Below are 27,081 nucleotides of genomic sequence, written 5' to 3'. Positions count from 1 at the left end.
AATGTTACAAATAATTGGAGATGACATTTATAATACATTTACATTGAGAAATATTCATATTCATTTTATGTTATCATGACTTGTTGTTTTGGTTTTCATCATGAGGCGACTCCCCACCCGCCCCACCTTTACTGCACGTCGCTGCTGCTTTCATGACCTGACAGTCGTTTGCTCTTCATCGTTGCTAGCTGCAGCACAGGCCGACCTGAAAATTATTCAGGAGATCAAAGACACGTCAGTGCACGGTGGTGAGTCGGCCATGTTTGAGTGCAATGTCACGGGGCCTCCGGACATGGACGTGGATTGGCTGTCCAACGGAAGGCTGATCCAGCCGGCGTTGCTCAACTGCAAGATGCACTTTGACGGTCGGAGGTAAGGTCATCTACTACTTTGTCAGCCTTTGCTGTCTTCTCTTCTTGACTCCATTTTGTCACCCAGGTGCCGCCTGTTGCTAAATTCCGTTCATGAAGATGACAGCGGGATATACACTTGCAAGTTGAGCACGGCTAAAGGTGAACAACAAGACCTGCTCACCTTGGTGTCATGACGATGATAACATAATACTACGAAAATTAAAAAAAAAAAAAACATTCTCTTTAATTTTTAGAGGAGTTGACCTCCAGTGCGAGTCTCAAGGTCACTCCGTCCAAGGAGCCGTTGTTCACTCGTAAGCTGGACATCCTTGAGGTCATCGCAGGTCGGACAGCCCGTTTTGACTGCAAGGTGAGCGGGTCACCGGCGCCACAAGTCACCTGGATGCATTTTGGTAGGAAACTCCCCGGACTCGCCGGTATCGTCCGAACGACATGAAAGTTCTTCAGAAGAATGTCTGTGTCTCTCCTCCGACGCCTCCAGAAACCAGAGTGGAGGAGAACGACAATGTGCACATTCTCAGTGAGGGAGGGCGCCACTCGCTCGTCATCACCAACGTCAGCAGTGACACAGAAGGTTTCTACACGGCCGTGGCGCAGAACATTCACGGGAAGTCTGAATGCACCGCTGAGCTGTACATGCAGGAGCACAGGACCGCCATCCCTTCTCACATGTGAGATGTCAACACACACAGTACTGCGATATCTGGTGTATCTTGTGACATCAATTTTACTTCAAAACGACTACTAACTGTTTGAATACTGTGCTGCTCACCAATGAGGAAACAGTAGCACTTTCTTTGGCAGGAACCAATCACAAGCTATAAGGGAACCCATTGGAAATAGCAGGAGGTCATTACTCAATCTGGTGTCCTCTTCTGGTGGCTGAATAAATCATTGCAGCGCCCCGGCGGTCATGGCCAATGAAAAGCTTTTTTGGGTAGAAATGCATGATGAAAACCGTTAAAATACTTTTCTTATTCTAAACTTGTATTGGTACTTGTCTTGTATATTTCTTATTTGCCTTTTGGGTGTTAGGCTGCTGTGTGATGATTTTAGGATAATTGATGGAAGACAAAACTGTGAGTCAGACTGGTATATTGTCATGAGTTTTCTCATCGCTCATGACCTCAGACCTTGGCCATTCATGGCCAAACATTACAGACTTCCCTAGTACGGGGCCTCCAACTCAGTGCACGCTCCCTAATGTTATTCATATTGTGGTCACACACGAGATTGTAAGAGGGACTGCAGCTTGCTGAAGGAAGCCAACAGTCAACCCACAGTGAAAAGAACAGGGGCTGACGTGAGACGGAACACTCGCCACAACCACAGTGCCAATAGTAAACACACACAGGCAACATGGGAAACTGCTGCTACTATGGAATAATGAACAGCCTGGCTAATTTAGCTTTAGCAGCTTCTTGTTGGCAAGCCTGAAGCGTAGCCAGCAAAGCTGTGTGAGAGGCAGCACTGGCAGGTCTCTGTCAGCAAGGAGTTGGCAAGAGAAGCTGATGTTCTGAAGAACCGTTCATGCTTTAAAGAACCATTAAAAACTAACTCTATTTCAAGTACCCCCAAGTAAGTTGAGTTTGAGACCCCGTCCTATTAAAAAGCACAACATACAATCTTGTTATCTTAACACAACATGGGCCAACTTAAGCCACAAAACAAGCACACAATTGACATGTTTTGATACACAGATGGAGTGAGGTGGTGGGAAAGTACCATTTGGGATTCCAGGGATAGACATCCTTCCTGACTCAAACTGCAAAAGTAGAGAATAAATTCATCCAATAAAAGTGGAAAAAATGTACATTTGAATTCTGGGTTGGGGGGAATAATTCCATTGTGACTGAAAGACTTTGACATGGCTAAACCAACATGGTGAGGCTTTCCAACACCCTGCAGGTCCAAACTGGAGAAGATGCCATCCATTCCAGAGGAGCCGGAACATGTCGAGAGTGAAGTGGAGAGGAGAACCATGCCGGACTTTGTCAAACCTCTGGCTGACCTGGAAGTCATTGAGGGCAAAGAGGCTATGCTTCACTGCAAGGTGACGGGACTGCCTTACCCAACCATCACCTGGTACCACAACGGAAAGCGCATTGAGAGCAGCGAGGAACGCAAAATGACTCAGTGTATGCAAAGACACACCACAGCTTCCTGGGTGGAAGGTGGCAAATAAAAACTGTGTGTATCTCCTTCAGACAGGGATGTCCACAGCCTGGTCATGCAGAGTGTTTGTCACGCGGACGGTGGTGTCTACAAGGCCGTGATTGCTAACAAACTGGGCAAAGCGGCCTGTTACGCACATTTATACGTCACAGGTCAGCCCAGGAGCATCACATCTGACAGAGGTCTTGTTTCTTCACAAAATGTGAACACATATTTTTGTGTTTGTCAACAGATATCATTCCAGATCCACCCGACGGCCCGCCTGTCATAGAAGCCATCACAGGGAAAACTATAAGCCTTAGCTGGAAGAGACCAAAGAGACTGGACCCATCTTATGGTAGCCATTTTCCCTCAGTCTCTGTCATAATCTGATCAAAGGGTTGCTATTAAAGCTGTTGTTTGTTGTGCTTATTCAGTTTGTTAAGCTATATACTAGAATGTAATTATTTATTGATTTCACACGTTTTGAATGTCTATGCACTTTCTTGAGTCTGCTTTTGGTTTACTTGCCTCTTTGCAGACCCTGGTTCCTTGCTATACGTGCTCCAGCAGCAACCTCTGGGCTCCATCCAGTGGTCCATTGTGGCGTCCAATCTGAGGGAGACCAGCTACACCATCAACAGCCTATCCAAGGGAGTCCGCTATGCCTTTAGGGTCCTGACGTCTACTGGCAAGACGCTCAGCAAGCCTTCACCGTCTACTGATCTGGTCCAGCTGCTGGACAGAGGTATCAAAGGTCCCCACATCTTCAGTGCTTTTTCAGGACAGAAATGACCAGTTGATCCATCACAAAATATCATCGCCAATATGTGACAAATATAGTACCACATATTTTGTAGGACCCTATTTGAGGAAAGCGCCGGTGATCGTGGACAAAGCTGACATTGTGTATGTGGTTGACAACCAACCTGTGAGCATCTTCATCACCCTGAACCATGTGCACGCTACTGTAGCCTGGAAAAGGTAATGTTGGTTTTCATCGCTAAGGCCATAAGCTGTATGTTGAAGGTAAAATGTTGAAGGTGTGTTCACCAGGAGGGGCGTGGCCTTGGTCAACAAACCCGGGGTGTGTGAAATGAGAATGCCGGATGATGATCAACACTCCCTGACGCTTCAGCGGGTCAAGACTTCTGACCTTGGTCAGCTGGTGGTGACGGCCAGCAACCAGTTTGGCAGCGACCTCTGCATGATGCAGCTCGCCATGGCAGGTTGGACCTCTCACGGTTTGTTTTTTTAGACCCAAGTACCATAAAAAAAAAAACATCTGACATCTACCGCAGTGCCACCTAAGTTTGAAACAATCATGGAGGACGTTGATGTGGAGGCCGGAGATACATCCCGACTGGCTGTTGTGGTCGAAGGGAAACCGGATCCAGACATTTTTTGGTACAAGGTTAGTCTATGGACCCGAAGCATTCCTTAAAGTCACCTCTGAAAATGTAATGCTGCGTTTCCTTTTCATTCAGGATGATGTGCTTCTCTCCGAGAGTTGCTATTTCACCTTTGTTTATGATGACCCGGAATATTCTCTCGTGATCCTCAATGCCCGTCCCGAGCACTCTGGTGTGTATACATGCACGGCACAAAACATGGCCGGGTCCAACTCCTGCAAGGCTGAACTGACAGTTCACACAGGTCTGTACAACTAGGTTACATTTTCCCCAAAATCATTTTCCAAAGTTACAATTTTATTTTGTTTTTTTTTTTTATTTCTCATATCCTTATAATATGGTATGTTTATTTTTCTGAAATTACGCCTTTTTTCTCATTAGAATGTGACTTTTCTCACAATATTTTGACCTTATTCTTGTAAAATTACAGCATTTTTGTATTTTTTAAAAATGTTCCACTTGTAATTTAAAAAATTTTGTATTATTATGACTTCGTTACCGTAATAATTTGACACATTCTGGTAACATTACTTTTTCCACAGGCAAATTTTATTCTTATTTTTTTTCTTTTTCATAACATTATAACTTATTTAAAAAATAATTTTAATATTTCAACGTAATGCTAATAAAATGTTATTTTTAATCACAATATTATAATGTAATTCTAATTTCTCATGAGACAACAACCTTTTTTCTATCAATATTTTGACTTTATTCTTATAAAATTACTGCAGATTTTTTCATTTAAATTTTTTATAAGAAATAACAAAACAGGCACGGGCAGGAAATATTTTCCAGGTCATACTTGAGTACTTTGTCCTTATTTTTTATTTTCTTATTTCACAAACAATCATGGCAAAACAGACTTCAAAGACAAGTGTTGGGAAGCCATGGAGCTTTTCTTACACAAGTGACCTTGTGTAATTTACTTTGGCGTGCGAGTACTATATATATATGTATATATATATATATATATATATATTATGTATGACCTACAACCAGTGATTGGAAGTTTAAACTAATTAACTTTTACTGGTAACTAGTTACTTTTGTAGTGGAGTAACTCTGTTAGTTACTTTTGAGAAGTAACTAAAAACTATAACTAATTACTTTTTTAAAGTAGCGTGCCCCACACTGCCTACAACTACTGTATATACAACACACAACAGAACCAATGCATATCTGTCTTGCAGAGCGTAAGGAGGCAATAGAGCCAATGGAAGACAAGGGAACCATTCTCAGGACGATGCGACGCCTGACAGACTACTACGACCTCCACAAGGAGATAGGCAGGTATGTGTGTGCCCATTCCTGTCAAGACTGAGTGCCAGCTTGACAGAGAACGAGGGCGCAGACTTCGGCCAAGGTTGAACATATGTACATATACATAGGGGAGCCTTCTCTTATGTAAAACGGGCCACTCAGAAGAAGGGAAAGAAGGATTTTGCTGCCAAGTTCACATCTGCACGCGGGAAAAGGAAAGCCTTGGCACTGCAAGAGATGGAACTGCTGTCCCTGCTGGACCATGAGCGGATCATCTACTTCAACGATGCCTTTGAGAAGAAGAACGTGGTAGTGCTCATAACAGAATTGTATCCTTTGTTTCACGTAATATTACGACTATGGAATAAAATTATTTCATTCTTGTAAAATTGCACCTTTTTAGCTAAAATCCCTTGAAGCCAGGGCAAATTGTTGGAATTGTTGGATTGTTGGATAGCTTTTTTATCATTCATGGGTTGGGCTACTTTTCCTCATCTGTGGCCTGAAGGTGTCACGAGGAGCTGCTGGAACGAATGTCCAGAAGAACAACGGTCACGGAGCTGGAAGTCGGTTGCATTGGAAGTGGCTTGGATTCTGCCCACATGCAACCATGTCATATGACCTTGACACCATTTGTGCATCTCCCCAGATTCGTCGAAGTGTTCAGCAGGTGTTAGAAGGCCTTCGCTACCTTCATGAGAAAGACATCGCACACCTGGACATCAAGGTACCAGAATTCGGATGATATTGAAAGCACAAGAGTTCACGTTGTTTGTCTTCATTTTCGTCCAGCCAGAAAACATTTTGATGGCTGGTGCCAGCAGCGACCAGATCCGCATTTGTGACTTTGGTAACGCCATCAGACTAGAGTCCTCCGAAGAGCAGTATTGCAAGTACGGCACACCAGAATACGTGAGCCCAGAAATTGTGAACCAAACCCCCGTTTCCACAGCAACAGACATATGGTGAGCCACAGACCATGTCCACTGCTTGCAAGGAAAAAAACCCTACCTCATCTGTTTGTGTCTCTGCTGCTCCCAACAGGCCAGTTGGGGTCATTACATATCTCTGGTAGGTCATACAACAGTAGCGCATGTATTTCATATTTAGCATACAGCATCTCACGTTGTGTATAAATGTGTATATTCCAGCCTGACAGGAGTGTCCCCGTTTGCCGGTGAAAACGACAGAGCCACGGTGCTAAACATTCGCAACTACAATGTGGCCTTTGAGGAGAGTATGTTCTCTGCCCTCTGCAAAGAGGCAAAGGGGTTCGTCATCAAGCTCCTGGTCGTGGACCGCCTGTAAGCATCTCAGAGATGTTTTTGCACAACCGTTCTACACTGTAACTAAACATATTTGTATCTGCTCTGCCAGGAGGCCGAGTGCCACTGAGTGCCTACGACATCCTTGGTTCAAGGTATCCGTCAATCATTATTTAATGGACATGAGAAAAACAACAATTCATAAGATCTACTTATTAAAAATCCTTGCAACAATATAGATTTTATGTCAATGTCACTGCTTGAAGTAAAGCTCACCCACTCGCCAGTTTCAAGTAAAAGACACTTGAAACGATACAGTCGTCCCTCGCCACTCTGCAGTTTGAATGAGTTCATTTAAAGCAACTTTCACATGGAGGCTGGCTACGAGCCAGCAGAGTCGAGTCCATGTGTCATGGCTCCTCTCATTCTGTGTGGAAGTGGTACTATTTTGGCTTCTTTGTCCTTTCTCCCCTCTCAGTTTTAAACACTTTGTCAAGTTAAGAGTAAGTAAATTGGTGTGACTAACTCTTTAGCTCGGTAGCTAGCTACGCTTGCGGCAACCGTCTGTCGCATCAACACCTGCAGTGATGCTGTAACCAGCACAAACAAAGAACAATAGGAGTGTAAAAGTAACTATGGGGGTGTTATTTCATGTCTGCAAGGCTCTAGTCATGTTAAAACACGTATTTAGAAAGTTATAAACTACACAAATATTCTGTTTATTAATGGTGACTCATACTTTGTGGAAAGTGACTTAATAACAAGGGGCGACTGTATTTTAAAACACCACGAGTCCATTTATTGTGTATGATTTTATAAATGTCTTCAAAACACGGACGATTTAAGGACACTGATGACTTTTTATCTTACAGTCAGAAAGCAACAAGGGCATCTGCACTGCAAGACTCAAGCAGGTTTTGTCTAGAAGGCGATGGCAGGTACTGCACACCTTTTACACTCACTGCTAAGATTCCGTGCACAACCTAATGAGAACTAATACATGGTATGGAAATAATGCTATTGATACTGTGATTGTATTTAGGCTTTATGTTGGTTTCATATTTCCGTGGTGTAAAAAAAACAAAGCTTTAAATACTGAGTAGTGATTCTGCAACCAGTGGCAACCCCATCAAACTGCCTCTTCAAAGGCACTCAAAGGAGTGGTGCATTTGTGGTTGTGTTGCCAACACAATTTTGAGCATTCCATTCAATGGAAGAATTGCCAGCAAGAAGCACAACTCCTAATCTACCAAACACAAATAATTGTCTTCAAAAAACACTGCTTCCTCACGTGTGTCCTGATGTTTGCTCCTCAGCGCTCCCTCATCGGTTACAAATCCAAGATGGTGATGCGGACGATCCCAGAGCTACTGAACGACGCATCCAGCCACGTCTCCATTGCAGTGGCGCGGCAATTAAAAGATGGCTCGCCGCCGCCTTCCTCGTCCTCCGACTCTGAGGCAGATGTGGATGAGCTTCCCTTCATTCCAATGCCGATATCGATGTTCTACTCCGATTCTAGAGTCTCCCTGAATGAGATCCCCGGCGATGAGGAACCAAGGAGGCCCCGTGGTGTTGCTGATGGGACTGAGGATGACCCGGACTCGACCAGTCCAAATGAGATAAATCGACAGACAAAACAAGCTCCACTTAATAAAGGATCAAGCACGGAGTCCGAAGAATCTCAGACGAAAGCCAGAAGATCTACCATGAGGAGAGGCAGCTCTGCTGACTCTGCACTGCTTCTCCACGTGGACTCAGGGGAGGACAATGCCGATGAGGATACAGACACAAGCAACAACAGTCTGAAAAAGGCGGTTTCTCTGGAACTGCCAAACCGTAGCCCAAGCCCTGGCATGACAAAGTTAAGCCAGGAGGATTACGCCTTGAAGCTGGAGCTCATGAGACAACGGCTGCTCAGGGGAGGTAGCATGGATAAAAAGATGAGCGGCCTGCGAGGACCCTTGTTTGAAACACTGGGCATGGAAGATGAGAGACGGACAGGGTCTCTTGAACGCAATCTGAGGAGATCCAGAGCCGGACCGGCCACACTCACAAGAGCTGCATCCTCTGAGAATGCTGGAGAGGACACGCCAAAGACCAAAGTTTTTCGGAAAAGCTCCTCCTTTACCCAGGGAGATTCTGAGCCCATGCCCCTTCACCGCAGGTATGGAGCACCCTTGGAGATCCCATCTGTGAGCGACAGCAGCACTGAGGGGAAGAAGCTTCAGGAGGCAACATCCATGTCGGCCCTAACAGGACAGACGATGCTGGAGTCCGCATCACCAACTGCGCTCAACTCATTTGTGTACCCAACACCAGGGGCAGTGGACCAAAGTCAAAAAAAGAATGTTGAAGAAAAAAGGACCAACAAAGAAAAGGTAGAAGAAGTAGAATCCGAGTTGAGATTACCTTCCGTTATTACTCCTATCATTGTGATCGAGGAGGATGATGAGGAAGAGGACAAAGGAAAAAAATGTCAGGACAGTAACGAAACATCCCAAACCCGTGAAGAATCATCTACATACAGAAGCAGTGCAGAAGCTGTCGCTGTGTCATCTGGAACATCTGACCAGGTTCCTGTCAAATCAGACCAAGGACCTGAGCCTCAAGATAATGTTTTATCCTCAAAACACTCGGCAGTGTTTGCAAAAGTAGCAACAGGACACAGATCCTCTGCTTCCAGTTCCTCGTCAAACCCAGATATTTCTGGCGTGCTGGGCTGCCCACAACTGAGAACGGATATCAAAGACATTGACTCAGAGGAGGTCTTTGAGGCCAGATTTAAGAAGCGAGAATCATCTTTGACACGCGGCCTTAGAAAGCTAACCAGAAACAAGTCTGAGGAGGAATCACCCCTCCTAAGCCGAAAGATGGGCAGTGGAGGTGAGGAGGTTTACAGGCCAGGGCCAAGGGGAGCACCTTTGGAGATGATCTCCACGGGACTACAGGAGAAGTCCAAATCAGTTCAAGACCTACGGGAAGATAAGGATAAGGAACCAGGACTGGGTCTTATCGGGAGGTTTTCATTGCGGGGTAAGAGATCCTCATCCATTGATAAAAAAGGGGAGAAATCGAAGGATGGTCAGGAAAGTGCATCCACTAAGAGGGTCACTTGGGCGATTGGTCGAAGTAAATCTCTGGACACCAAGGAGCAAGAAGCCACAGAACATAGAAAGGCTGATGAGTCTGCAATTTCTGCTGTGAGGCGGAAGTTTGAGTCCAAAGTGGCAGGAATCTCTGCCAGACTAAGGACCCAGTCGGAGGACAGGAAGGATCAACATGCCGAGAGAAGTCCGAAAGATCTGGATTTGAAAAGGATCACAGATTCTTCCGTCCTTGCAATGCGACAGAAGTTTGAGAATAAAGTGGCGGGAAATTCGACAAAGACGCGCAGTCAGTCAGATGAGCGACAGGAGAAGACGGAAGGAAAGAGGACACCCCTGTTTTCTCGCCATCGCCACTCACAGTCCGAGGGGCGTGGACTGCAAGGAATGGGGGTGCCGGAGAATCAGCTTGCAAAACAGGTTGGCGTGGGCACGTCGAAGGAGTCGGTTGGATCTGTTTCAAGTGTTCATTCTGAGAAAGAGAACGAGCGACGCTCTCGATGGGACAGGTGGGGTCTGACCAAGAGCAAAAAGGACAAAACACCTTCTCAGACTGACATTCCTTCACACCCCCCCAAAAAAGATGAGACCTCATCCACAAAGAAGTTTGTCCGTTCCACTTCTGATTTCCCACCTGTGTTCCACATCAAACTCAAAGACCAAATCCTCTTGGAGGGGGAGGAGGTCACCCTCTTCTGTCTCCCAGCTGGAAGTCCACTTCCTGTCATCTCATGGATGAAAGGTCTTTGAGCACTGGTAGCATTAAAATATTCATTTCTCTCACGTTTCAGATTGTAAATGCTGACTTGAGATGTTTTGTTCATGTTACAGATCGTAAAGCTCTGCTGGCGGATGACCGAGTCAGTCTGATGTCCCATCCCGATGGCAGGCAGCTTCTTAAAATCCTGAAATGTAGCCCCAGAGATGCCGGAGTGTACGAGTGCTTAGCTACAAATCCCATCGCTGCCATCACCACCACCTGTACTCTGTCAATAGCTTGTGAGTGGCGTGACTACCGAGTCATCAAAGCATGGCATTTCTTCATGAATGATACTTCTGGCTATCATGCAATTCAAGTATGGATGATTCCTGCTTGCAATAATGGCATTCATTCTGGCACTTCTTTTCTATGCCGCTTGTCCTCACTAGGGTCATGGGGGTATGCTGAAGCCTATCCCAGCTGACTTTGGGTGGCATGCGCCCTCACATTCATACCTGGACAATTTAGTGTCACCGTTTAATTTACCATACATTTTCATGCATATTTGGGGGAAATCCCACGTATGCTTGAGGAGAACACACAGAGATGTCTAAATGGAGATTCAAATCCACATCTCCTGACTGTGTGGCCAACATGTCAACCACTAATCCACTGTGTGGGCCGAAAATTTGCTTTTCTGAGGAAGAACTGTGGGGCTGTACAGTGGCTGAGTTAGAAGAGCGGGAAGATCAGGGCTGGAATCTCTGTTTGGGCATAGCTGGGTACATTCATACTGTACATTCATACTGTACATTCATACTGTACTTTCATACTGTACATTCATACTGTTCATTCATACAGTAAATTCATACTGTACATTCATACTGTTCATTTATACTGTACATTCATAATGTACATTCATACTGTACATTCATACTGTATCTTCATAATGTACAGCCATACTGTACATTCACACTGTACATTCATAATGTACATTCATATTGTAAGTGTGAATGTGAGTGTCATTGGTTGTTTGTCTGTGATTGGCTGGCAACCAGTCCATGGTGTACCGCACCTCTCCCCCAAAGTCAGCTGGGATAGACTCCAGTATATCCCATTAACGTTGCTAATGTTTTCCAGTACAGTCCCTAATATATAGCAATTAATTGGGTCCAGACCCGCCCGATAAATGGATTTCTGCAATCGAGTATTAGTGCTTCAATATTCAATATTAATGGAATATTTTCCCAATTTAAGCATATAAAACCTGTTTCACCCTGTATACATTTAATAACATCGCAGGAGTCACATTTACACTATTATTCATCCTAAACTTTTGCTGCCTTTGTTGTGTGACCATTATTGTAATCATTGATGCAGTTTGCATGGTCATTATTATTCAAAAGGACTCGATGGAAAAGATCTGGGAATAAACACATTCTCTTTGGATGATTCAAGGTCTGCTCTAAAAGTCGACCTTGAATCCATCAAGACACAGACAGCATCACCTTATTTGGTCCCCTTCTCCACATGTGCTGAAGATGTTCCCAAGCGACCAGGGACCCCTGAGGTCCCTCAGACGTACAGCAACACCGCTCTGGTGCTTTGGAAGCCGGCAGACACCAAGCCTCCATGCAGCTACACTCTGGAAAGAAAGACAGAAGGTGACTAATCTGCTGTCAATATGCAAACCACAGTTTGCCAATGGAAACCCGTGCTTACATCTCGCTTCTTCAGGAGATTCAACCTGGCAAACGGTAGCCACCGGAGTGCTTGACTGCTACTACAACGTGACGGACTTACCACACAGGGGCTTGTTTCGGTTCCGTGTGTCCTGTGTAAACAAGGCAGGACAGGGGCCACATAGCAACTGGTCCGCTCCAGTCAGTTTGGACGACTCAGCAGGTATTTCTAGGAATGTTGGACAGACGCGGCACATGTTGGAGAAACATTCTAGTATTGTTGTCTTTTGTCCTCAGCTCAAGACGCTACACCTGTGGTGGCTGTTGTTAAGACGGCAGACACACCTGAGCCTCTGGTGTCACCACTCACACCCATGATGACTGCCACCAGCTCCACCACATCAGGTCCTGAAGATGCACACGCACCAGTGATGCCCCCTTGTCCTGCGACATTGTCATCATCTACTGGGCCTTCCAGCCAGATAGCTCCCTCTGCCGTCACAAACACACCACATGCTCCAAAAATAAGCTTGAAACATCCCTCTGCACCATTTATAGTCCCCAAACCGCAGAGTCCAGTGAACATTGTGTCTCCTATGACCCAGACCCCCACCACCCTTGTAACGCTACCCTCAACCCCCACCAAACCAGTTTCAGCGACCACCACAGCTTCTGTGGCCACATTGCCCATCTCCTTCACCCCTCAAGTACTCCAAACATCCAGCCTGAGCCCCATCGGGGGAGGGGTCAGTATGCCCGACAGAGGCACCCCATCCAGGTGTGCTACACCATCTACGAGTCTAAGGCAAGGGGTTCCACAGAAACCGTACACCTTCCTAGATGAGAAATCCAGGTAATGGAGAACGTTACTGGAAGTATTTACCATTGAACATCTCACCCTGCATTAGAAATTGAATAATCGGTTCTGATCTATTTGCAGGGGTCGTTTTGGAGTCATTCGGGAATGCCGTGAGAATGCCACAGGCAAAATGTACATGGCCAAGATCATCCCCTATAGCCAGGAGAACAAAAAGGACGCGTTGAAGGAGTATGAGATCCTGAAATCTCTGCACAATGAAAAAGTTCTGGCATTGCACGAGGCCTACGTCACACCGCGCTACATTGTGCTGGTGGCAGAGTATTGCACAGGCAAAGAGCTTCTGCACAGCCTCATAGACAGGTTGACAGGGTCCAAACAGAATATGTCATCATATGTCATGAACGCACCATCCTTATTAACCTTCTGATGATAGGTTTCGCTACTCTGAGGATGACGTGGTGGGTTACTTGGTCCAGATCCTTCAGGGAGTCGAGTACCTCCACAACCGCAGGATCCTCCACCTGGACCTGAAACCCGACAACATCATGGTGACAAACATGAACGCCATCAAGATTGTGGACTTTGGAAGCGCTCAGAGCTTCAACCCGCTCAGTCTGAAGCAGCACGACTCTGGAACAGGAACAGGAACAGGAACTGTGGACTACATGGGTGAGCTAATCATTCATTTGCTGTAGATCAACATATATTTTATCATACAGACCAGCCGTCCAAGCCTGGGCTATGCCTGTGGTGCTACTGTACAGAGGAAGCACGTCTATTTGCAATGAATCAGCCTGACACCTCCCTCACTCATTGGGCAAAAATAACACAAGTAACACGTGGAACACACAATGTAACAATCTGACACCCCACTCAAAATAAACGCCTACATGTACATACTGTACAGTAAATGCAAAACAACACTTTGTGACACTATTTGATAACCCCAAAAGGTATGACGGGTCACTTCCTGTTGGATGTGTGTGTGAATTTGCCGCAATGCTGGAGCGTGCCGATGCAGAGATCCACTGCAGTTGTATGTGCTTGCAGCTCCAGAGATGGTGAAAGGTGAAGTGGTGGGGCCCCCAGCAGATATTTGGACTGTTGGCGTTGTTAGCTACATTATGTGAGTCCAATGTCGACATGCCAGAGCACACACACACACACACACGCACTTTTAGGGCACATCATCAATACCTAACTCTGTTTTTGTCACGAACGAAAAGGCTCAGCGGCCGTCTGCCCTTTGAAGACAAAGACCCGCAGCAGGTTAAGTCCAAGATCCTGATGGCGAGGTTTGATCCAGCAAGACTGTACCCCAACGTGTCCCAAAGTGCCTCTGCTTTCGTCAAGAAGATGCTGAGCAGCTATGCTTGGTAAGAATATCTACTGTATATCTACTGTACTGTAACTATAAACATGAAATATGTGGAGCATGGCATGGGTACATATTGACATGTAGCCATCCCTGTGATTACCACCTCCCTACTGAGCCTTTTTTTTTTTACCTCAAAGAGCAGGGGTATCCAAATGTGGCCCACAACTGACATGAAAATAAACACCCAGCAAAAACTGGAAAAGCAGAGCGAAAAAGGCAACATGAAAAAAGGAAGCTGATATGTTGATACTAAGAACTAATAATGAAACAAAGCTTTGTCTTGAAATATGTATAAAGGATTTTTTTTAGCTTTTATATAATCATTCATTTTCAATTTGTGGCCCTGGTGGAACAAGTTTGGACACACCCTGTTTTAGAGCCACCATATTTATTGCTCATCGTCTGCCAAGAAACACTGCCCTCTTGTGGAATAAAGGTGGTATAGCGCAATAGCAAAAAGTCTCTCAAGCAGAAAAATAAAGTAAAAATACTGAATTAAAAGAGAAAAGCCGTAATTTTACCAGACCAACACTGTGATATTATGAGGAAAAAGTTGAAATATTGTCATAAGTCCTAATACTATGAGAAACAAACAAAAACAACACATTTGAAGTTGTCATTCTTGCAAAATTGGGTTGTGTAAAAATAAAATTAATTTAAAATTAAAAAAGTGGAATTTTATGAGAATAAAGTCAAATTATTAGGAGAAACAAAATTGTAGTCTAAGCCTCAATTTTATGAGAATAAACTCAGAATATGAGGATGTCATTTTATGATTAATAAGAGAGTAAATATTTCAGAAAAAAGCATGATTTTTGCAAGGTGTAATATTATGTCAATAAATAAAAATGCTTAGAAATTCCAAAATAGAAAAATCATCATACATATAAAATAAGTTGTTGACCAGAAATGTGTGAATTTGTATTGAATCCACTAGTATATTTGTGTAAACCATCTTGATGACATAATAATGATAACGTGTGTTCTTAGGGCTCGCCCGACCACACGAGACTGCTTCACACACGCCTGGCTGCAGGACTCTTACCTGATGAAGCTGAGGAGGCAGACCCTCACCTTCACCACAAGCAGACTCAAAGAGTTCCTGGTGGAGCAGCAGTGTCGTCGTGCTGAGAGCTCCACCAAACACAAAGTGCAGCTGCGCACCTACCAGAGCGCACCCCTGTCCCCACCATCCGCGTCTACACCGCCCGTTCCCGGCCCCAAGTCAAACAATTAAAGACTGTGTTTACTGCAGGTGCAGAGAGGGTACCAGGAACCACCGCAAAGACTGGAATCCATGTGTACTCGTGTGGATGCAAATGCAAATTTTCTGCAGGAAATTGTTTGAAACATCATCCGCCTTCTTTGACAAAATGCACCACCCGTGAATGTACCATACTTTGCGCTGCTAACTGAATTTACTTCGACGTTACACATTAGATTGAAAAACCAAATCACTTTCCCTTCAATTGTTTACTTTTTTCATGTTAATTTATTTGCATGCACGTTTTGACTCAGTAAGGTAAAAAAAAAAAAAAAAAAAAAGGAGTGTTTTTGTAGTTGCTGTTGAGCTAGGGTGCAGTTTATGCGTCTGTGTTACAAGCAGTGAATCGTGTAGATGGAAACAGTCACACCACGCTGGTAAATTGCTGTGGTTCCTCAGTGTTGCTCGTACTTGGTGAAATTATGGTTGCCCGGTCAGTGCCTAGATTGGAGTCAAATCCAAAGCATCTGTGTTTTAATGTGTCTCTGATGTGGTTCCAAGTCACTTGATGACTTATTTGAAGGACCCTTTATGAGATGACATGTGAACAACCTCTTGCGATATCAATAGCATTTAATAGTCCTGTGGTTTACTCTTACAGCACTTTTTTCTTTCAATTTGGACGGTTGAAGATTTGTAAATGTGCCAATTTGCTGTGTTTATAAGTGGGAAACGTTGTTGTTTTTTCCAGAGATAGTATGTAATAAATTGTTGATACAATTTGATTCATGCAGCAGCAGTATGCTGTACAATTTACCGACAGTACAGTATTTACCAACAGTAATCCCTCATTTATCACAGTAAGTACAATCCCTTACTTAATATAATATTTTTGTAGTTAGAGCATGGAAAACACATTTACAGCCTTCTTTTAACATGATTAGATCCCTCTAGATATGAAATAACACCCCTACAGTCATCGTTACACTTGATTTCCAATAGAGTATCATAATAAGAGATACCTAGTCACCTAGTGACAGTGTAGAATACTACATATCACCCCATGTTTTTGAATGCATCTTACAAATATAATTATAATAATAGTATTTTGGTAAATGTAGACATTTTATATTTAGATGCTCAATTTTAACCTGCAAATCAATACAACTTGCTTAAATAGGTGTACTTTTGTGGACTCACTCGACCACAGTTTTTCCGAAATATGAAATTGTTCCAGCATGGTGAGGGATTACTGTATTATCACATGATAAAAAAACAGCCAGTTTGATCAATTTATATTTTAAATAAAATATAGAAATATTTTAAAGCATTTAAAGAAGATTTCAAAATATTATATTTTTTACATTTTAAATCTTAACTCCATTGTGCTTGTTCATTGTCGTGTTTCGATCACTACAGCACAAATCATAAAGATAACGATATTTATATATTTTAAATACACTGTGAAATTACTCGTGCATGGCTTATGTTTAATTCCCAGTCACTTGTTCATAAGATAGTAGAGTTAACATGACAAAACCAGTTGTGTGTGCAAATAAAGCATTTTCAAAATTTCCATACTTTGGTCAAGTTGCCACAAAGGTGTTCAGCAGGGACCATGAAGTTTCCATCACAGAAATTGCACATCCGTGGTCCAGATAATAATAAAAGTAGCGTTTTTTAAATTATCTGTCACAAAGTTCGTAACATATTTGATCTAAAACAAAACCGCACCACAAAGAGTAGCTCTGCCTTTGATATCACCAACACTTAACTGTTGTTTTTGACATACTGTATCAGGCATGTAATCGGGTTCCCTTAAGAACGAAAGACTGCACTTTTGCGACGCTCTCTTGGCTGGACTCAGGCAGTTTCAAGGGAACCCGAACTGGGCGTTTCTATGTGGGAACTCCCACGAAAAGTTTCTGCAAACGGCGGCTACCTCCGAACTCCTCGCCGAGGATCAAATAGCAAGAAATCCTGCTCAATGAACACAAACCAAGGCTCGATAACTCCCTGTGGTTTTGGCTTTTATGAAGAAGCTTTCGCATGGAAAGCACCCGACCGTCTGTCAGTGTCAGTCAGCTTCGTTGGAAGCGCTGCTTGTTTACCAGTCGTACAGTATTTGCTAAGTTCGTTTAAACGGCACCTCAAACGCGGGCTGTTTAAGGAGAAATTGCTTGTTTCAACTTTCAGTTTGTTGAGTTTAGTTTGACTTTCGGAATAAGTTTTTTACGAGCCACTTTCAAGGGATCGTCGTCAAAGTTGCGAAGTCCACGAGAGGCGGCAGCGCGTTTCGCCATTCCCCCACTGCGCCACTTTAAGTGGAATGGGACGCCTTGAAACCTCCGTGTTTGGATCTTGAAACTGCGAGGGGCGCCCCGAGCACCATATTGAATCAAAGTTGCCAACTCCTGTCACAAACATGCTGTAAGTTCGGGTTCGACACTCAGCCGCCGACGTGTAAATGGGGGAATTGTAAGGCGACGAGTGGCGAACTTCCCCGCAAGTGAATGTGGCGCAGAGTGGGCGCACAATCCACAAGTTTGACGCGTGAGCAGAAGTGGACGTGATGGACAACCCGTCCTCGGTCATCACGCAGGTCAGCCGGGACGAAGAGGGGAGTAACTCCTCGGAGAAAGGGGATAGAGGTGAGTGGTTTATGAATTTCGAAGTCATAACGGTGAAAGTAATTTTTTTAACGTATCTGCTCAAGACTGGGGGCCTCGAGTCCTTAGAGCGGAAGTGACGTAAGAGTGCTGCGTTCAGAACGTCTCAGAACTTCGCAGTGTTTTGTTTTCGTGTCCAGATGTTATTGAGAAAAGTATATGTGTTTGACAGCACAATCGGCTCTCTGTTCAGTGTGTTCACGGTACACAAGGCGGCAGATAGGTTACTGAGTAATCAGCTGACCTACCAGTCATTATCCCTGCCAGCCCCTCAAGGCCAAATCACACTTTTTTGTTTTCTTTTTTTTTTAATTCGTGCGTTTTAAAACCTGCAAAGTAGTCGTTCTGCAATGACTGTATTGCAATCTGATATGTGAGATTAAAGTTTTAAAATACATGTTTACGTCACTACCGCTGCGAAATGTTTCACACCTGACACATTTTAAAAATCAAAAAAGAAAATAATGTGCTTCATTTAAAAAAAAATACATGAATTATTAAATCATCACTGTGCTATGGTTGTATACAGCCCGTTATTATTCAAAACATTTTTTTGCCTAAATGTAGCATTTTCAAGGACAAAAACGTATCAATTAATTAAAATACAAATACAGTATAAAACAAATATATTGCAGTAATTTTACACTGATCACTAGGTGTCGGTAATAATGGGACTATAGCCACCACAAGAAGTACTGTCCAGAATGGCATGTAAAACAGCATGTGTGTCTATATTATGTCTTATTGTCTTTTGTGATGTCTACTGTATTGGTTAATATGAATGTAAAGCTGGATGTAGGGGTGTTAGTGCATGTCTAGAGGACTCTAATGTAAAAAAGGACGTTTTTCCATGCGCTCACTATGTAAATGTTACATTCATCAGGAATCTTACAAATCCCATGATAAACAAGGGAATATTGTACAGTAATCCCCAGTTGTTTATGCTAATTGGTTCCAGACCTGACTGTGATAAGTGAATGACAGTGAATTAGGATCCCCTATTTATAAAATTGAATATTCCTGTAGTGCGAGCAAAAACAATCTTCTAAATACGGTTAGAGCCCCCTAGACATAAACTAACACCCCTATAGTAATGTTTACACTTGAATTATCCAAAATAGTAAACATAATAATACAATGTAAGCCATTTAAGGCATTAGACGCGTTACTGTAAATGTGTTCTACTGAATATTACAGTGACATTACTGACACTTGGTGACCAGTGTAGAATATCATTGCAACTTCCCAACGTTTAACTATATAACCTTTTGAAATGTTGACATAGTAAACCAGTAAATAGTTTATTTCCTGCCACAAATGGAGCTCATAATAATCTTGCACAGTTAAAATAGTATATCATAGTAAGGAATAGAAGCAACTGTCCGGACTACAGTACGGCTCTCCTGTTGTGCTCTTACAAGCCGCTTCCTGCATCGATACCCGCCTGCTTCCTCTTCCTGTTTTGGCCGGTGCTGCAGAGGCCGGTGGAGGGTCAGTCAGCATTTGAATGCGCGAGCAGCGGCAGAGCGAGTGAAAGAGCGTTGTGTATTGGTAATACTGTCACGTCTGGCCCACCAGGGAGCAGCCGTGGCGGCATGTTGGTGGTGGTTCACAATAAGCGAGGGAGAGTGTAAACAGAGTTCACAGGCTCTGGCAGAGGTTCTACTCTGCTGGAGTGCCATGGAAGTAAGATGAGCCTGCAGCGAGGAGAAGAGCTCTGACTGTCAAGCCATTATTGTTTGCTGAGCGCCTCATCTTCTGCAGGTTCCACACCCTCACTGTCCTCCAAGAAGCCCCGCAGTGGCGGCTTATTCTCCATCTTTTCCTGCTGCCTGTGCCGAGACCAGCCAGAACCCCCGCCAGTGAACAACAACGCCCCCCTGCTGGTGGAGGAAAACGGCACTGTTTCCAAGGTGACCTCAACACTGCTTTCATTTTTGTTTTTTTTGTTGATACATCAGACATGTCTAACTGGAGGCCATTTTAGATCCAGGTGAAACCCCTGCTGCCACCAGTCAAGTCCAAAGACGCCGGGAAGGTCTGCGTGGTGATCGACCTGGATGAGACGCTAGTCCACAGCTCTTTTAAGGTACAACCAGACTGCAATGGCAGTCCAGTGGGCAACATATGACACATAAGAAATATATTTATTTATAAACTGTGACCACACCGTTTAAAAATGGTAATCATTCCACATCCTTAGTATGAACATAACATTTTAACATAGTATGAAATGGTGATTAATCATGATTGATTAATTTTTAAACTATGATTAATGTAATTTAAAATCGTAATGTTCAACATCCTAATATACAACCAATGTTTTTACAAAACATGAAAAATGGGGATTAATACTGATTAATTAATGTCTAAACTGTGATTAATCTGATTTACTCAATTTAAAAAGTAAAAATATAAAAGTGCCCCCCTGTCATAAAATTTCTTCAAAGTTGGCAGGTCTGCAAACTCACCTCAGTTCCGCAGTGTCTAACCCAAACGACCCGCTTCTTCAAATAAACAGAGTCTCCTGTCCTGCTCTAACCCACTTTCCTTTTTTCACACAGCCTGTGAACAACGCCGATTTCATCATTCCTGTGGAAATAGATGGAACTGTCCATCAGGTAACGTCTCTACTTGCTGAAAATGTCCTCCTCCATCCAGAAGTGTTTCTCTGAGAGCCACTGCCAGCTCAGAAACAGAAGACGTGCCCAGGGCCCGGGCCCGATTCAAGTAATCCAGGATAGGTTTGTTCAGACAAGCACAGCCTATTCCGGATGACTTGGTTCGGGAAGGTTGCCCTCAGCCGCCGATGCCACAAAGAGAAGAAAAGATGGAGGAATTACCAGTTTGTGTTTATGTGCATGTCAAAACTTTGAAGAGCCTAAAAGGTTGCAAGGGCAGCGTCGTGTAACATTTCCAATGCATCCTGCTATGGTTTTTAGGTGTATGTCCTGAAGCGGCCTCATGTGGACGAGTTCCTCAAGAGGATGGGAGAAATGTTCGAGTGCGTCCTTTTCACTGCCAGTTTAGCTAAGGTGAGACGTCTGCCTGCGTTTGTCCTTCACACACACGACAATCGCTTGTCTCATTCGACAACTCTACTCCGCCACGCAGTATGCCGACCCCGTCTCTGACCTTCTGGACAAGTGGGGAGCCTTCCGCTGCCGCCTCTTTCGGGAGTCCTGTGTCTTCCATCGAGGAAATTACGTCAAGGACCTGAGTCGCCTTGGTCGGGACCTGAACAAGGTCATCATCGTAGACAACTCCCCTGCCTCTTACATCTTCCATCCTGACAACGCCGTGAGTCATCTCGGGTCTCCGTACAAAGCAAGGGTGTCCAAAAATCAATCAACAGTGGATTGGATTTTGTATCTTGAATACACCAAATTTATCATGCAATGTATCTTTTTGGACGCCCGTCCTCCATCAGGTGTCCCACATTCATTTTCCATGTGGTCATTCGCAGGTTCCCGTGGCCTCGTGGTTTGACGACATGTCCGACACTGAGCTGCTGGACCTCATCCCTTTCTTTGAGAGGCTGAGCAAAGTGGATAATGTCTACACTGTCCTCAAGCACCAAGGGGCTTCAAGCTAACAGAATTCGAAAACACATCTTAGAAGAAAACGCCATATAAATGAAACAAAAACAAAACCCACACATGTGCTCACCAGTGAGACTTCAGCTGTCACCGCCCACCCGTGACTCTTCCCTTCCCAGGAAGTCTTTGATATTGTTGGCGCAGCCACTTCCTGGTCAAGCAGGAAACTGTTCGACATTGACCTAATGCCGCTTGCTCCGCTCAGGAAGTGGCGGACGCATGGAAAGCGGGTTTTTTTTTTTTTTTGCCCTGTCCTGGGCAATTTCTCCAGACTGGTTAGTTCACATAGGCTTTGGCTGGCGTCCAGAAGGTGCCTTTTAAAAACTGTATTTTAGCGATACCACAGTGTTGACGTGCACAACAAAAAAAGAACCTGCCACCACCCTCCGAACAGCTGCTTTGTGGTTGCCTTGCCATGTCACAGAGGTCAACTTGCTGTATGTTGAGTTATGTTGCGTTCGAACTGCTCACTTCCACCTTTGAAAGGCTGCAAGAAACTTGAATTCTTCAGAGCATCGTTGGACGTCCAGTTTTTTGGTTGCTCTTTCTTTTTATTCCTAAACGGTACACATAGGCTGGAAACAATCTCATGCAGAGGGGTGAAAGTGTGTCTATTTAAAGCAACCCCCCTGAAACACCTCTGGATTCATTTTGTTTGAAGATATTTCAGCAGAGCCACACTTGTATGTCTTTTGGGACATAGTGGGGGGAAAATCCAACTAAATTGTTGTGGAATTATGTTTTTTATTTTTAAAATTCCAGAGACTCTCCAGGTATCACTTGTGATGTCCAGTGAGGCGAAAGATGCCGTGCGGCAAGAGTACGCAGGTAAACCTTGCTCCCTGAGTTGACAGCTTTTAGCTTGATGGCTAGCGCTCTCAACTCTCATTCTGCGGACCCTTGTTCGGGACCGGGGGGGTTACAGATGCGATTGACAAAATCACGCTGATTGACTGTGGGTTATGTTTGTAAAGTGACTCCACAGAGAGCAGGGATGACAATTGAACACATGTAAGTAGATTTTAACAGTATTTGTGATCCTTTGTGATCTTTTTTTCCAAATAATTCCTGATTTCTTCACTCATCAATGTCATTCCTCACCTTTTCAGGAGTATGGGATGTTAGCAAGTCAAACACCAGCAGATACTAAAGAATAGAATATTATTGTTGTAGGAACATAACGGTGTAAATGTGGATTTGGGAGGGTTTTATTTATAGGAATTTGTCATTACAGCGAAAGTCACCACGGGGCTGCTACTGTACCTCACATGTTCAGTAGGTTTATTCACGTTTGTGTTTTGCACAGCAAGAAAGCAAACATGTCATTTTTGATACAGTGGGGGAAATAAGTGTTTGATTGCCCCCACCCCCACACACACACACAAAGACATACACAGCCTATAATGTCAAATAATTTGTATTTGAGTGAAATATGTGATCCTCAAATTAAGAGGAGATGTGGCTGTGCCAAAGTAAACCTCACTCACTGATGCCTTTAGGGCCGTATACTGGATGAGATCACAACTCGGGTCCCTCTCACGGACACAAGTGAGAGATGAGCATGTCACACGAGTCCTCTATAAATACTCTCCAAATTGCAGAATCTTATGTGCTTCCTTTTCAGACACGCCTGTGTTGTCTTGGTTGTTATGTTTTGAGTCTTGTCATTCTGCAAGACCAATCTTTAGTGTTCTGGCAGAGGTCCCGTCGCCTTAATGGAGGAACAGGCCCAAATACGAATGCTTCCTTCCCCGTCCTTGGAGCCAGATGGATAATTTCTCTGCCTCCAAATGTGGCAAATCCAAGTGATGTCAAAGACCTCAATTTTCAATCCATTACGACAAAGTGGTGACTGTGCTCCCAACTCCCATGAGATCATTATCAAAAGTTTGCCCATGTAATTCCGGTGCGATCCCTCACCTTTCTCTGAATGATCCTTCCCCCACAAGGTGAAAACTCCAGAATGAGGACGATTGATGGTGGCTGGAAGTTCCTTTCACATGCGTCTGCTTAAGACGCACAACCTATCTATGGAGGTTATATTTATTAATTTATCACCCTTTTCAATGAATATTTTGCTGATGTCAGTTGGTTAAAACAAACCTACTATCAACCATATGGACTGTTCTTGTCTTTTTAAGGGGATCAACTTAAAATCAGCAGGAGATCAAATGGTTATTTCCCCCAGTGTATATGGAGCATCTATGTTACTGTACTCATGATTTAATAGATGGAATTCAATTTTTACCTCTTATCGTACCAAGTTATACCTGAACCATATATAACAATGCCTTTTCCCCACCATAAACACTAAATAAACATGTTTGTCTTTTTAAGTGTTGATTCTAAATAAGGCAACAGAAAATAAATACATTGGCATATTTGAGACTTTGTTGTATTTAGTTTATGATAGAGTACACTGGAAATCTTTTTCAGGAAATAAATATCACGGTAAAAAAAGGAGCGGCCGTGCTGGTCATGATCATACAGCTTCGGTCACGCTGAGCACCGCGGTGCTCTTTGCCTTGCCTACGTTGAACTTGACCACGCCACTCATGTCCAAGCTGGTCTTCTTCAGCGTGAGTTTGTGAATATTGCCGTGGTTTTCCACGCGGACCAAGGGGCCAGGCTGAAGGCTCTCGCCATTCAGCATCCAAACTGGGGGTCTGCTTATCGGCACAGAGACCTCACACTGGAAAGTCGCTGGTTCATCCTCCGTCACCTTCACGTCCTCCAGCTCTCGCACCATTACAAGCTCCTGAGCTGCTCAGGAAAAAGTTATTGTTAAATTGTATAATGAAGTAATTATTTAAGCTTAACTGATGTAACATGGCTGGAATGCACATGTTCCTATTCTTACCTTCCACCATGAGTTTGGCTTTGGATGTGTGCTCCCCAACCTCAATTCTGTAGGTGCCCTCGTCCTCCACTGCTACCTGCTGGATGACTAATTTATGGGAGCAACCGTCGGCCAGGATTTCCACTCGATCTGAGGGGTCAAGCCTTTCCTTGCCTCGGTACCAGATGGCGCTACAGCGAGGGGAAGACACGGTGCACTCCAGGATGACACGGTGTTTCTCCAAGGCCGTCCTGTCCCGTAAGGGTTTGAGGATTGACACTGGGAGCTCTGAAAGGAGAACAGGCATTTTGAAGATGCTGCCCTACCAAACTAATGACGACTACCCTACCAGCCGTACCTTCTACCTCCAGGTAAGCTGTTGATTCAAGATCTCTGCTTACAAAGCGTATTTCTCCAGCATCCTCAGCTTTGACGTTGCACATCAGCAGAAAGTGTTTGGTGCCTGAAAGACAAGACTACTGCTGGCTCTCAAAATGGAGTGTAGGCGTTCTAACACTGCAAAGTCTCTGTCACCGCCGCACGGTGGCATATAAATACCTCTGACAGGCTAACACCATGGTACCGTCAGTCAGTTGCTAGTGTAGTGGTTCATAGAGGGACACTTTTTGAGAACTTTTTGCAGTAAAAAATAGTCACTTTTCTTGGCTCCACATGCTTAACAGAGTGTCTTATTCTCCATAGCGTCAAACTTCAGACCTGTCCATATGTCTACCCTTCTCTTTCCCCAGTTGTAGACCTATTGCAGTGTGTAACTTGTTACAATGCTACATCATACGGTGGAACAATCCACCAGCCCTACCTCACAAAGACAACAATCCTGATTGGATCTCGTCCAAAGTTCAGCCCCCTCACACATGCACCTAAAATATCTGCTTGGATATATTCATAACTTGTCCCCACAAGACAAAATTAGATCTGATCGGTGGTGCAAAGTGACCTTCTGTTCGGGTCTTGATGGTACAGGTGGGCCGGATCTTGTGTCCATCCTTATACCACTCTCCGTTCACATCCTCTACGGAAACCTCACACATGAAGACTGCGTTCTGATCCTCCTGGATGTAAAGATCCTCCAGATCCTGGACAATCGTCAGCTCATGCTCTGTGTGTTGAGAAAAACAATTCAGATCTGGTTAGACCTCCTGATCCAAACCCATATTTTTATGGTTTGTTTGAACAGAGAGAGATTTGGATTGGATCCACTAGCCAAACATGACCTTGTACTTAGTGTGGCAACCTGTACTGGCAAACACAGAGGTTCGACATTTCCTCTACTTTCCAAATCCAGAAGAATTTGAGGCTGTTGTTGGGAAACTCAAGAACTTCAGCTTCCCCCACAGTTTTCTTATGGGATTACAGTCTGGACCTTGTACCATACCCCTGCCCAGTAGCACTTATTAAAAATGGAAACATTTACATTTAATCTACTATGTGATCCAATTTCACTCATGGATGATCAAATCGGTAGCATAAAACCCTGATTAAAGCTAATCTTCAGTGTTCTGGCAGGGGGGTCAGAAGGTTCTCATCCAAGATACCACGGCACGTAGCTCCATTCATTGGTCCCTCAATGCCTTGACGTGTTGATATAGACACAGCAGAGAAATGTTCTTGTATTTCTTGTTATAATTACAGTAGTTTCTTGCTGGCAGGACAGGACCAATCTATGTGCTTCGTGCATAACTGGATTGTTCTGGGTCAGAATTCTTGCTGGTTGATAGTGGATCAACACTTTCACTCAATCAAATACAAATGTTACATTATTGAATGTTTCTTGAAAATATTCTGACACATAAAATAAACCGACCATAAAAATACAGGCGATTCATGTCAGGGTTCAACTATGTCTCCCACCGTATATTTACATATGTGTATGGGTGAAATGATATGAGACTCACCATACACCTCCAAGGAACAGAAAGTACTGCTTTCTCCTGCATCACATGTGTAGATACCAGCATCCGCTACAGAGCACTGTAGGATCTGACAGAACTTCTTTCGCCCCATGGAGTAGATCCGGTAGTTCTTTCCTGGCTTTAGTTCTGTCCTACCCTGAGTTTTAGTAGGAGATGGACATGGTTTGTCAAATAAAAAGATGATTCTGCATTGTGAAATATCTGTATTGATTTTACCTTAAACCATCTGACATCAATGTTTTGTCGAGAGAACTCACACTCCAGAGTGGCAGGAAATTCTTCTTCAACACGGACATCAGACAGAGCTCTCAAGATGGTGACTGGAGTCTCTGTTAGTTAACAGTAACCGGTCATATTGGCGTCCTACTGCAGTCCTACTGCAGAAAGTCCTTGTTACCTTTGACTGTTAGCCTGCCAGTTGTGCGCACCCCTTCGGCAGAGAACGCAATGGTACCGGTGTCCTCCAGAGTCAGGTTAGAAAGCGTGAGGCCATGAAGTCGTCCATTGGAGCTCACCCTGAACTGGTTGTTTGGCTTCACCCTGATGCCGTCCTTCTGCCAGACACCCTCCACGTCACTGTGGGACAATTCCACCTCAAAAGATGCTGTCTCACGTTCAAAGGTTTCCTGGTCCGTCAGGCCTTTACGGATGGAAATTTTGCGAGCTACATTGGATGAGAAG

The 27,081-nt window shown here is 44.1% G+C and overlaps 3 protein-coding genes across 17 annotated transcripts in view; 2 read left to right on the top strand and 1 right to left on the bottom strand.

Annotated features, from left to right (window-relative positions):
* spega (striated muscle enriched protein kinase a) overlaps positions 1-16,144 on the top strand; it is a 31,656-nt gene extending 15,512 nt beyond the window's left edge. For all 13 annotated transcript variants that reach the window (XM_058052028.1, XM_058052019.1, XM_058052016.1 and 10 more), the window contains 31 exons: positions 189-372; positions 439-512; positions 608-766; positions 856-1,045; positions 2,283-2,512; positions 2,582-2,701; positions 2,782-2,886; positions 3,070-3,276; positions 3,389-3,512; positions 3,585-3,757; positions 3,830-3,942; positions 4,016-4,184; positions 5,134-5,233; positions 5,332-5,532; positions 5,712-5,769; positions 5,853-5,930; positions 5,996-6,168; positions 6,248-6,274; positions 6,355-6,507; positions 6,581-6,623; positions 7,341-7,406; positions 7,785-10,317; positions 10,407-10,574; positions 11,817-11,939; positions 12,013-12,180; positions 12,255-12,810; positions 12,898-13,137; positions 13,211-13,446; positions 13,828-13,903; positions 14,004-14,153; positions 15,146-16,144. In XM_058052028.1, coding sequence (XP_057908011.1) covers positions 189-372; positions 439-512; positions 608-766; positions 856-1,045; positions 2,283-2,512; positions 2,582-2,701; positions 2,782-2,886; positions 3,070-3,276; positions 3,389-3,512; positions 3,585-3,757; positions 3,830-3,942; positions 4,016-4,184; positions 5,134-5,233; positions 5,332-5,532; positions 5,712-5,769; positions 5,853-5,930; positions 5,996-6,168; positions 6,248-6,274; positions 6,355-6,507; positions 6,581-6,623; positions 7,341-7,406; positions 7,785-10,317; positions 10,407-10,574; positions 11,817-11,939; positions 12,013-12,180; positions 12,255-12,810; positions 12,898-13,137; positions 13,211-13,446; positions 13,828-13,903; positions 14,004-14,153; positions 15,146-15,392 — 7,244 coding nt within the window. In that variant the 3' untranslated portion in view covers positions 15,393-16,144. The remainder of the gene's footprint in view (positions 1-188; positions 373-438; positions 513-607; positions 767-855; positions 1,046-2,282; positions 2,513-2,581; positions 2,702-2,781; positions 2,887-3,069; positions 3,277-3,388; positions 3,513-3,584; positions 3,758-3,829; positions 3,943-4,015; positions 4,185-5,133; positions 5,234-5,331; positions 5,533-5,711; positions 5,770-5,852; positions 5,931-5,995; positions 6,169-6,247; positions 6,275-6,354; positions 6,508-6,580; positions 6,624-7,340; positions 7,407-7,784; positions 10,318-10,406; positions 10,575-11,816; positions 11,940-12,012; positions 12,181-12,254; positions 12,811-12,897; positions 13,138-13,210; positions 13,447-13,827; positions 13,904-14,003; positions 14,154-15,145) is intronic.
* Positions 16,145-17,245: 1,101 nt separating this feature from the next.
* On the top strand, positions 17,246-24,013 carry ctdsp1 (CTD (carboxy-terminal domain, RNA polymerase II, polypeptide A) small phosphatase 1). The gene is made up of 7 exons (XM_058052033.1): positions 17,246-18,010; positions 19,793-19,941; positions 20,016-20,117; positions 20,593-20,649; positions 20,971-21,063; positions 21,143-21,328; positions 21,495-24,013. Exons 1-7 carry the CDS (start codon positions 17,932-17,934, stop codon positions 21,621-21,623), a joined length of 795 nt encoding a protein of 264 aa, XP_057908016.1. The 5' UTR covers positions 17,246-17,931; the 3' UTR covers positions 21,624-24,013.
* obsl1a (obscurin like cytoskeletal adaptor 1a) overlaps positions 23,616-27,081 on the bottom strand; it is a 24,206-nt gene continuing 20,740 nt past the window's right edge. For all 3 annotated transcript variants that reach the window (XM_058052029.1, XM_058052030.1, XM_058052031.1), the window contains exons 19-25: positions 26,798-27,064; positions 26,617-26,729; positions 26,383-26,536; positions 25,425-25,586; positions 24,825-24,929; positions 24,488-24,754; positions 23,616-24,390 (exon numbers count right to left, since the gene is read on the bottom strand). In XM_058052029.1, coding sequence (XP_057908012.1) covers positions 24,110-24,390; positions 24,488-24,754; positions 24,825-24,929; positions 25,425-25,586; positions 26,383-26,536; positions 26,617-26,729; positions 26,798-27,064 — 1,349 coding nt within the window. In that variant the 3' untranslated portion in view covers positions 23,616-24,109. The remainder of the gene's footprint in view (positions 24,391-24,487; positions 24,755-24,824; positions 24,930-25,424; positions 25,587-26,382; positions 26,537-26,616; positions 26,730-26,797; positions 27,065-27,081) is intronic.

The sequence above is a fragment of the Doryrhamphus excisus genome, chromosome 16 (assembly GCF_030265055.1).
Source record: "Doryrhamphus excisus isolate RoL2022-K1 chromosome 16, RoL_Dexc_1.0, whole genome shotgun sequence".
NCBI lineage: Eukaryota > Metazoa > Chordata > Actinopteri > Syngnathiformes > Syngnathidae > Doryrhamphus > Doryrhamphus excisus.
The sequence above is the reverse complement of the archived record's forward strand: the minus strand, read 5'-3'. Positions and strand labels throughout refer to the sequence as shown.